This window comes from Zymoseptoria tritici, chromosome 1 (assembly GCF_000219625.1).
Source record: "Zymoseptoria tritici IPO323 chromosome 1, whole genome shotgun sequence".
Classification (NCBI taxonomy): domain Eukaryota; kingdom Fungi; phylum Ascomycota; class Dothideomycetes; order Mycosphaerellales; family Mycosphaerellaceae; genus Zymoseptoria; species Zymoseptoria tritici.
The window spans coordinates 1,246,685-1,257,726 of record NC_018218.1 but is presented as its reverse complement, the minus strand read 5'-3'; the positions used below and the strand labels follow the sequence as shown (position 1 = coordinate 1,257,726).

The 11,042-nt window shown below is 53.8% G+C and overlaps 3 protein-coding genes across 3 annotated transcripts; 2 read left to right on the top strand and 1 right to left on the bottom strand.

The window, feature by feature from the left end:
• Nucleotides 1-113: 113 nt before the first annotated feature.
• Nucleotides 114-2,388, top strand: MYCGRDRAFT_106886 (uncharacterized protein; the record flags this gene model as incomplete). Its single annotated transcript, XM_003857606.1, has 3 exons — nt 114-364; nt 443-784; nt 932-2,388. The coding sequence occupies 3 exons, from the start codon at nt 298-300 to the stop codon at nt 2,386-2,388; spliced, it is 1,866 nt and encodes a 621-aa protein (XP_003857654.1).
• A 703-nt stretch (nt 2,389-3,091) lies between these two features.
• MYCGRDRAFT_106885 (putative RAD50) lies at nt 3,092-7,003 on the bottom strand (the record flags this gene model as incomplete). The annotated part of the gene is made up of 1 exon (XM_003855950.1): nt 3,092-7,003. The coding sequence occupies one exon, from the start codon at nt 7,001-7,003 to the stop codon at nt 3,092-3,094; it is 3,912 nt and encodes a 1,303-aa protein (XP_003855998.1).
• A 1,086-nt stretch (nt 7,004-8,089) lies between these two features.
• Nucleotides 8,090-10,521, top strand: MYCGRDRAFT_106884 (uncharacterized protein; the record flags this gene model as incomplete). Its single annotated transcript, XM_003857607.1, has 8 exons — nt 8,090-8,617; nt 8,675-8,790; nt 8,847-9,083; nt 9,180-9,281; nt 9,332-9,351; nt 9,462-9,515; nt 9,570-9,664; nt 9,829-10,521. 8 exons carry the CDS (start codon nt 8,090-8,092, stop codon nt 10,519-10,521), a joined length of 1,845 nt encoding a protein of 614 aa, XP_003857655.1.
• Nucleotides 10,522-11,042: the final 521 nt, after the last annotated feature.

Genomic DNA, 11,042 nt, shown 5'->3' with positions numbered 1-11,042 from the left:
CTTATCGTAGTAAGGTAAGGTAGTCATCCTCACGCCGAGCTCAGCTGTAGCCTTCCTTGCAACCTCCTACACCTCACTTCACCACTTCACTTTCTTCCATCTCCGCACACCGAGTCACTTTGTCGTGTTGCACTGCAGTGCTTCTCGCCGGCCGCCTCACTTGCGACAGCCTCGTCACTGACCTCGACGACTCGATCACTGACGTTCTTTCCACCTCGCAGTCACCCACTGCACGCACTTCGATTCCGATACCACGACGACATCGCCGTCGACATCGACTTCAGCACACACGACAAGATGCCACCACTGGTTCTCGCAACCATGACGTCCTCGTCCGCCGTTCCATCGGCCACCAACGCCTACTGTGAGTCTCCATGTCCGCGCTCTGCCGCCGCCGCCACAGCCTCCTTCAAGTCTCTCACTGACCTCCACCTCTCACCAGCCGTCACCGTCCGCCTCGAGTCGACCGCCTCCACCGACAAGCGGATCCTCACCCTTTCCTCTGGCAGCCCTCGCACCATCGGTCGTGCGTCCCGAACAAAGATCAAGGACCTGAAGGAAGCGCAGGATAATGCCCTCTTCGACTGTCCCGTCGTGTCCCGCCAACACGCCGAGCTGCGTGCGACAAATGCCTGGCTGCCAAGCGAGCGTCAAATCACCATCACCGATCGTTCCAGCATGCACGGTACCTATGTCAACAGCAAACGTCTCAGACCAGGCATGCCATTCACGCTGGTCTCTGGTGACGTGATCAAACTAGGCGAGCGCGTCACCCAAGGTGAACGTATGTGCCCACGTATCTTGACTTTTTATGACTCTGTTAACCCTCCATTCAATACAGACGTCCACGAAGGAGTTTCTCTGGTTTTCTCTCGTGTTCCAAGCCTTCTTCAGCAACCCACCAACCCTATCATCACGACTTCAGCTCCAGTTCAGCGCGGCTTCCGCGTACCATCCGTCTCCGACGCTTCAGATCTGGAGAGCGACAGCATGTCCTTTGTGAGCGACCAGGAAGAGGAAGACACTTCGGCTCAAACCACACCCGAGGATTTGAAGATGAAGTTGGGCAGCCAGCAAGCTCCCATCGATCTCGATACGGGCTCGGCGAGCCCAAGTAAGGTCGTGTCTCGCGCTGTCTCAAGTAAGGTTATCAATCTCGATGATGAAGATAGCGAGAGCGATGACGGCTTCTGCGTACCTGGAGCAGTCACCGGCGACGGTGCTGGTGTGATGCCTCCCTCGGGCCAGGAGAGTGTTGGTGCAGAGATGGAATATTCTGTCTCCGAAGATGAGGACCAGCAAGATGATCTCGCATCCGAAGCAAATTCGAAACCAATGGCAGAACTCGATGACGAGGAGCTGGCTGACATGGGATGCTTTGCCCTTCGTCCCTTGGACGATGTCGATGAGGTTGACGGTTTCGAGTATGAGGAGGACGATGGCTTCGACGACGAGGGGAACGACGGTTTCAACGACGGCTTTTCCGACAGCGGCTCTGACGACCAGTCCGATAATGAGGAGCAGGACCGCGAGCTGTCTCCAGAGCTCGGCCGTACCTCCTTTGATGAAGATGAGCATGTCGATCGCACCGAGACCATCAGCTTTGCTCCCGTGGTCTCTCAGTCGCAGCCGGCCGCCGCCACTCTCCAAAAGCCGCGCTACGATCCAGTCCGCAGCTCGCAGCCTCCAGCGGAGACCAACACTGAGCGTTTCAAGTCCAAGAACTACACGTATGGATACCCGGACTTTGGACGTGTGACGAATCTGGCTACTGACTTCGACCACAGCAGTCGTTTCGACATCGGCCCAACCGGCTTGTACGAGCCCCTCTCTCAGTTCGATGGCCTTTTCGACCCATTCGCCCTGCGCGGTCAACCTCCCTACGAGCAACGCTCGATGGGTGGATTTCAGCCAGCACCTCAGTTCCACTTCGCGGATGACCCCAACCTCTCGAGACATTTCGACTCCCATGTAGCGCGGCCAGCTGAGCCTTCGGCTCCGACCATGAAGAACAGAATCTCAATCGATGAACTTGTCGACAATATCGGCATGTCCGTACCACGGACCACTGCGAATGCCGCTGTCTCGATGCCGACTGCCTCCTCCAACACGAACAAGCGCAAGGCTGAAGAGATGACCGCCGGAGAGGCCCATCCGACCGAGCCACCGACCAAGAAGACCATCGAAGCCCCTGTGGTCCACCGCACCGGTAGCGTTGTCGTTGCGCGCGCCTCGACTGAGCGTGCAAAACTCAACAAGCGTCGCGTCATCCAGAAGGCAGCTTTGGCTGCGGGCAAGGTCATGGCGGGAGCTGCTCTCGGCACAGTCGGCTCGATTGCCTTGTTGAGTAGCCCTCTGGCCACTCAGCTCTGCTCATGGTTGGCTTGAGGAAGATGAAGCATTCGAACGCAGAACATCGTTGATGCGGTGTGGTCCAGTGAATCACAAGCTTGTGGTCCGCCACGTCGGGAATGGAGTTCATGGAGTCACGAGGTGTTTTGTAATTTTTGCTTCCTTTTAATAATACCAGAGCAGGGCAGGCGAGCGTTAATATGGAGTTCGGTGGATCAGGATGGCGTTCGTGGAGGTCCCTTTCAACACGATGGACGGTGCTTTACAACGATATGCAAGGGTTTGAGTCACAGTGGAGCGACGAAGTGGTCTGGTACAGAGGCTGGAAGGAGTTCAAGGAAGATTTTCTGCTGGCATTTGATGATTGTGATACCAGAATTAGCTACCTTAGCATCTGATCCGCAAGATGAGCATGCTATTCACGAGATTCACAGCTTTCTACTGCGTCTGTTTCACGTGCTTCCGTCGTCCTAGTCCTCGTCTCGCTCTTTCCATTGAGTACAAGATGCAGACACGCGCCGCCTTCGATTGTGATGAAGTGCGAAGAGTTTGAGTGTCCATGATCGGCCGTGAAGTCTTTCGTTATTATCGATGCGTACAAATATGCTCACGCTATGATCTGCTATGCTATGCTGTGCGAAAACGCTTTCCCACTGAATGCAGTTGCGCATTTTCCCATGAAGGCGATCATTTGCGACCTGTCTCTTTTCCTCCGCCTGAAATCTGCTCTGCCCACCCACTACAACACCTCCGAAATGCTCTGCTTCTCAATCCGACTCAACTGATGCTCGTCCCTGAAAACACGGAAGTAGTCATCGGTATAATCCGAGCTGCCCATCTGCGTCAAAAACTCCTCGTCGTGCGTGATGATGATCAATTGGAAATTGCTCTGCTGTCTCCGCATCTTGATAATCTCACTCAAACTCGTCGCCAGAGCGCGGATATTCGCAGAATCCAAATTCGTCGTCGGCTCGTCGAGCGCGATCAAGCCGCAGTTGACGCCGAAGCACTCCGCCAACGCCATGCGGATGATGATGGACGCGAGGACTTTCTGGCCCGCGGAGCAGCGGCCGCGCATGTCGAGTTCGGCGTCTTGCTTGACCATGCACACGCGGTAGTTGTAGGTCTTGTTGGCCTTGACGGTCTCGTGCTCGGAGCGGATGAGGATCGTGTCGATGTCGGTGCCCTGGTAGGTCTTTTGCCAGAGTTCCGCGATGATGCGGTTGATCTCCTCCATTTTCAGGGAGTGGTATTTCATGATGGCCTTGTCGAGTGCGGAGCCGTAGCGGCCGAGATCTTCGATGGCGGCCTTGGTCGTCTCCACGTAGACGTGGGCTTTCTTTAGAGAACCCGCGGCGTCTTTGTAGTCGACGTTGTATTCTTCAATGTCGGCTTCAATCTGGTCGCTGAGGGACTTGAGCTGGCCGATGACGCTGGACTGTTTGGCGGAGATCTCATTCATGCGCATCGACCATCGCTGCGCTTGTCTGTTGTTCTCTTCTTGATCCTTCTCTGCGTTGTGCTCTTCCAGTTCCGCAATCTCTTCCACCACTTTCTTAAGCTGGCGGAGGTCGCGGCGATAGCGCTGGTTGTCGGAGATGCTGCGACGCGTGTCGGCGTGATTGTGAAGCAGTTCCTCGGCCTTTTTGATATTGCGAATGACTTCGGTCTTTTCCGCCTCGTGGCGTGCTTCCTCGGCTTTGAGGTCTTCGACAGCGCGCTTGCCTTGGCGAAGCTGCTCATCACCGCCACGATCATGGTATGCTTTGATCTCCGACTCGGCCATCTTCAACTTGTTGAGGCTCGCGCCCATCTTGCTCGACTTGGCCTGCAGCTCGCGGTCCTTATCGGCTCCACTGCTAGAGATCTCATCGTATTTGGCTTGGGCGGTGGAAAGCTTTGCTGACAGGCCTTGCAGTTCATCGTCGCACTTCTTGATGCTGTCGCGCTGGTCAGCCGTGAGTTTGTTGTACTCCTCTTCCTGCGCATCGAGTCGCTTCTTCTCTCTGAGCTCGTAGTCTGCCTTACTGAGGCTGCCTTGAGTGTTGCTGATCTCCAGCTGGAGCGCATTCACGTTTGCCGTCGCCTTGCTTTGTTGCCGGGTGGCGTCGGCGATGCGTGCGCGAACGGACTTTTGGTCTTCGCTGTTCTTCTTGACATCAGTTTGAACAGCCTCAATGCCTCGAGATGCGCCAACACTCTGCAGCTTCGATTCCAGACCATCAACCGCAGATTGCTTCTCCGCAATGCCAGAAACGTATTTCTGAATGTTCCTCACAGTGCGCTCCACATTCGTCACGCTGCTCTTGTTCGAGCTCTTCTCTGCAAAGATGGTGTCCAGACCTTCGAGTTGAGACACAAGCTTCTCACGCTCCTGCTCAAGCTTCGCGAGATCGGCCTTCTTTGTTGGGATCTCCTTCGTGCTCAATCTCTCCCACTCCTCGTATTGAGAATTGGCTCCCTTGGCCAGGTCCAATGCTTCCTCGGCGTCTTGCAACTCGTCTTTTGTGTCCTCTCCGTTCTGTTGCTGCTGCTGCCTCTGCACCTGCTCGATCATCCTGCTCAGCTCGGCGCGATTCTTGAAGCCTCGGCAGCACGTCTTGCATGCATTGACCCTTTCTCCTTCGTCAATGCAGCTCTGAAGATACTCGACGATCTGACCGAAATTCTCCGTGGCAGATTTGGCCACGTCGCGTTCGCCCTCCAACCGCTTCATCACCGCCAGATACTCCTGTGGTCGTTCCCCACAGGCCTCTTTGACGATCTTTTCTGCGAATTTGAGGTCTTCCTTCGCGTTCGCCAATTCTGCTTGTCGCTCCATGAGCTTGGAGTTGAGGAACCCCAATTCGCTGTTGGTGCCGTCTCTCTGCTTCTTGGCTTCCTCCAATTCAGCATCAGCTGCCTTCAAGGCGCGCTCGAAGTCTCGTTCGATTGTGGTCGGTGACCAAGCCTTGCCGAGCACAGTCGTGAGCTTGTCTCCATGCGAAGAGGTCATGGTGTCGAGGCTGCGTTGGTCCTCTTGTATCCCTTTCTTCAAGAGATCGAGTTGCGCAGTCTCGCCACCACGGCGGCTCGCATCTGCAGACTCAGCATCAAGCTTCTCCCTGACATCTTCCAGCCTCCTCAGCTCAGAGTTGTCACCATCAATTTTGGTGTCCCAAGCAGCGGACGCAAGAGCCTCCTGAAGCTTTGCAAGCTGACCCTTCTTCTCCTGCAGGCGAGACTCCAACGCCGCCCGAGCACCTTCGTCCACATCGATTTGATTCCGCTGAGATTGGATAGAACTGATCTTGCGTTCGTAACCTGTGATGGTTTGACGAGCAGTAGCCTTTGACTGACCGAGAGCCGATTTCCGCTCGTTGATGCGGTTGAGCTCTTTTTGTTGCTGCTGAAGCAAGTCTTGCAATTCGAGTCGTGCTTGTTCAAATTCCTCCTGCTGCTCGCGCGCCATCTTCGTAATGCGATCCATGAAGGCCTTTGCTTGGACATCATTAATCTCAAGATCGTATCCGCGAATATCGTGGCTTCGAGCAGTCTCCTTGATCATTCGCTTTCGTCCCTCCACTTGTCGATCGTAGCTCTCTTTCTGGGCCTCAAAGGACCCGCATTCGCGCTCCTTGGCGATGCGGCGATTGCGCGCGCTTTGGATGTTACCTTCGAGTGCTTGATATTGACCCTTCTTCGCGGACAAATCGTCTTGGTATGCCTCGACACGTTCATCATACTGCTGCAGCATGGTCTCCAATTGCTGGTCGCTGTCGGTCATCTCGACGATATTCTCGCGCAGGCTGCGAACGCTCTCCTCCTTGGTCTGCTTCTCGATGCGCCTGCCTTGAAGTTTTCCCACAATCAGCTCGTTCTCTCCAGCCTTCTTGAAGTATTCCGAGGCCCGACTTTGAGCTTCTCGCTGCTGTACTCCATACTCCTTGACCTGATCGCGCATAGCATCCGACTGATCGGTCAAAGTCTGCAGCTTCTTCTGCAGCTTGATCGCCTTGTCATTATTGGCTTTCGCAATCTCCTCGTTCGCCTTGAGCTGTACGAGTTCGATCTTCTTGTTCTTCTGCAGGATCTTGATGTTGTCGATGGCTTTGGTGTATTTGAGCGCTTCGAAGATCTGGTCGAATTTCTCTTTGAGGTCCTTGGGACTGGACATGGGCCACAACGACTCTTCTTGGTGGCAAAATATGACGCTCTCCAGTACTGCGCGGGAGACGCCAAGGAATCTGGGCATCATGGTGTCGATTTCGGCGACACGGGAGCTGATGACGTTGCGCTCTCCAGCTTTGCGCATGACGATGGTTGCATCGAGTGTCTTGAAAGTGCCGGCTGGCTTGGTCTTGGTGACTGTGAGTTGGAGGTTGCGCGTGCAGACCATCTTCATGTTTTCCGTGGAAGTGAATGAGATTTTGATCTGAGCCATGACTTCCTTCTCGCCGGCCATGGCAGGGTCATGAATGAAAGCTGCGCCCTTGGAGCCGGGTGGCATGATGCCCGTTGTCGCATACTTCAGACACTCGATGATGGTTGTTTTGCCAGATCCATTCATACCAACGATCAGAGTGAGTGGCGCATGAAACTCGATGGACATGGCCTTTCGATGGTCGAAAGACCGCACCCCGAGGATGGAGAGCTTCTCGATTTTGGACATGTTGACTGGTGACCTTCGGTGTCGGGGGAATAGATCGAGGTTGTCCAGATGATGCGCTTCTACGAACGATTATAATGCGTCGATGTCAGCAGAGGCGGTAGTCTCTCTGGCTGAGATGGGTGTTGTTGAAGCTTTCAAGCTTGTTGCAGCCGCAAAGAAGTAAGCTCCATCCCGGATTATTCAGTCGCTCCGTCTGGTGACTTGTCGAAGGAGGATGAATGTTGGTGAAGTGATTGATGAACGAGGGATGTTTGCCTGAAGTAGGCCAATTTGCGCTAGCCTCCCGAGAGACGCGCCAGTAGGCAGACGTGTCTCGGTCTCGGTCTCGGTTTCGTTTCTTGGTCGCTCGACAGCAATATCTTACCGAGACTAGGAGATCGTTCCTCCTCCTATTTTACGACCTCAACCCTCAAAGTGCATCACATTCGATCAGAGACGACGCTTGACGACCATCGCTGTGGCTTGCGACACATCATCCAGACATCAAATCTGAAATGAGGCGTCCCTCAGAATGCGTGCGAACAGCCGCAGGCGCCTTCTTGCTCGGGAGTCTGTCTTGACGTGGTCCTTTCAAGTCGGTCACTCGACCTGAGGGGTACTGGGAAGCGTCCATGGGGGCATTATTTATTTACTCGTATCTATGATGATGGAGTGGGCACAGGCTCCTTCCATCGATTGAAGGATCCGATTTCTGGGAGCAAGGCATCGCTGAAGAAAGTCCATCATTTTGCTACACGACGACATGTCAATGCTCGAGTCGTTCTTAAATATCTCGTAGCCTCTAGGACCAAGCACAGAGGCAACACGTTGGCGATTTTGAAGCAGACAAACACCGTGAAGCACCAACAAAGCATCCCAACCCGGATGCGGGCATGCTAACAGTGGTTTTCTTGATCAAAGAAGACAAAGGCAAGTCGTACATTGTGTTCTCGAGTATGGATGGTGATGTCTGTCAGCGCACAATCAATCGGACGACCAGTTCATGCGCGACCCAGGAAAGATATGGCACCGACTAACAGGGAGATCTTCTTCGAGTTTCGAACAACGGCCTGGAGCACTGAAAATGAGCGAGAAATCTCCATCCCCATGAAGGCAAGGCTGGACCGAGTCTGGTCCAAAAAGCTGGACTCCGATCAGCAGGAGTCGCTCGCGGACGTAGTCCGGGAGTGGCAACGAGCAGCAGAAGCGGTGGTCTCGGCAAAAGAGCTTGTCGACGAACATTTCGCGGCGGACGTCAACACGCCAAATTTGGAGGACCAACATGATGCGCTTCAGGCGTGGCAGCAAGCTGTTGAAGATGTTTTGCCTACTCTACAGATCTTGAAGGACCACATGTCGGCTTTGGACAAAAGGCACGACATTCGAAATTCAGGCTGCAATGGACATATTGACATGTGGATGAAAGACTTCAACGCGCAGCTCCAGAACATCAAAGCAACCGTTAACGCAATGGCAGAGCCGGACCACGCAGTTCTTGCGAAGCGGAAAGAGGCGAAGAGAATCGCTCAGGGAAATCTCGGGCTGGGTTGGGTGGGACCGTGGGCAGTGGGCAAAGGCAGCTTTGGAGCGGCGACACTGCATGTCAAGCAGAATGCATACGGACGCATCATCGACGTGAGTCTGCCCTGCAGACTTTGCTGACCATGGAGCATGGACTAATGGTCTGCCAAGCGACTTGTGATGAAGGATACTATCTTTCAAGGGCGCACTGCCGATCATTGGAACCGCAAGGAGCTCTGGACTGGTAATGACGGGGGACCGGAGGACTTGAACAGCATCCCCATCGAGTATGTCGAGTACAATCACCGTCCTGCAAGCCGATCGAGCTGACGATGAAAACCAGAATCCAAGCAATGAAAGATTTGCGGAACAAAACCGGATCAGGAAGTGTTGTGGAACTGCGCAACTGGAAGTTGAGCCGTAAAAACCGCTCTCATCGCCTGTATCTCGAGTACTGTCCGCATGACGACATGTTCGAGTTGCTCAATGTTCGCACGTACTTGATCGACAGCATGAAACGGAAGCAAACTCCGGACATTGTAATTCCGAATGCCGCCCTGTATCCTGAGCCGTTCGCATGGTAAGATCTGTCTCTCCGGCTGTGCCTGCGGATGTTAGACTGGCTAAAACCCTTTGCGTCCGAGGGTTCGCTAACCCTTTCACCTTTCGGTCTTAGGTACACCTTCTGGACTTTGGCGATTGCAGGAATTCTGATGGAGAGAGGAGCGCTCACCAAGGATGGTCCGGCGCACTCGAACTGGAGCACGATAGTCCATCGGTATCTTGCCTTTTCATCGATTTTAATACGCTTGACTGATATGTTCGCAGAGACATAAAGCTGAGCAATGGTAAATCCCACGAGTCGGCTTATTCCCTGACAGATATGTGTCCAATGCGCAGAATGATCGCTTGCGGAAGACTAGCTCTCTCATGGTCTCAGTACTGACACCAATTGCAGTGTTTCTTGGCCCTGCTTCGACCACTCATTTTTGTTGCTACCCAGAGCCCAAGCGTAAGCCCACATATACACGATGAGCTAACCCAGCTCCTGACTGACTGTTGACAGTCGGCGACTTTGGATTCTCCATTCTGTTGTCTCCGGAGGATACAAGAACAGCCGAGAGCTTCAACAGATCTGGTACTCCGAATACCCGGGCACCCGTGAGCATCGCCATGAATTTCACAGCGCTACCTCCACTGACAGAATCAGGAACAAGACCAACTTCTCTTTACGAGGCGAGGGCGTATGAAGAAGCTGAGTTCAAAGACCAACGTAGGGTTTTCCACAAGTCTTTCCCTCCTTTCTTCTAATTACTCCATGACAGGTGTTTGGCATCGGCATGACAATATGGTCATTGATCCGACAGCAGGAGGGATTCGACATGGAATCCACTGATTGGTCGGACCCGAACAAACTTGAATTGAAACCCGAGTTGGACGCCACAGCACGAAATTTCTACAGCAAAGATCTCATCAACCTCATCGACCGCTGCGTAGAATTCAACGACGAGGACCGACCGACAATGGACGAGTTGCTGTGTGAAATCGACAGCTTCACTGGTGGAGATGGCCCAGTCGACCATGCGAAGGGTCTTCGATTTGCAGCGGCTGACGACCGAATTTGGAAAGACTACAAACTCCCCCCGTCATATGACACCGGAAAGTTCGTATTGGGCTTGCCCTTGAACTACAATCCCTTTCCCAGGAGCAAGACAAGCTTTCCTGCTGCTCCGCCGCGCCGCAGCAACAAAGGCCCAAGGCTGATGGACGATCTCGGAGGGCCCGAGGGTACTGACTATATTCTGCCACCCTCGGAAAGGGTTCTTCGTTCGTCCGCTACGAACGCTGACTCCAAGGCAACCGAGAGTAGGCAAAATTTGAAGGCGGAAAGCGAGGAGAAGAGCGAGGACGTTCCGGAGACGGCCGATGCGGCGTGTGGTGCTCGCAAGTCGAAGAGTTCGAGCAAGGAACAGAGTAAGGCGGACTCGCCGTCGCCAAGCAAAAGACGGAAGACGTAGACCTCGGGGTGAATGATTTTTAAAACAGTATGCAATTGCCGTGCAAGATTCTGATGATGGCATTCGCAGCTTTACTCCGTATGCTCAAGGGCATGTTCTGTGGAGCCCTTCTTCTTGTCGGCATCAACGGTGGCTGTACTGTTGCCTGCCTTGCTCTTGGCCTTCTTGACCTTGTCTCCTTGGGAGGCTTTGGCTCTGCATCCCGTTCCGGCGCTTCACCCTCCATGCCCGCTTCGAGCTCTGGATTTGGCAAGGTGTCACATATCTCTTCTTTGCAAGAATAGCTATTCTCCAACTCCCGAGTATTGGCATGGCCAGGAAGCTTAGAATGCGAGCGAACATCGACCGCAACCATGGTGAGGAAGACAGTACAATACGGAATACAGTCGTACGCAGATCGGGTATCAGTAAATGAGTCAGTCACCGCCATCTGAGACCAGCCTCACGAGGCCTTCTCAGCATCATGGCCAATGAAATCATGCCCTCTCCAACCCCGTGGCAAGCTCATCTCCTTTCAAGTT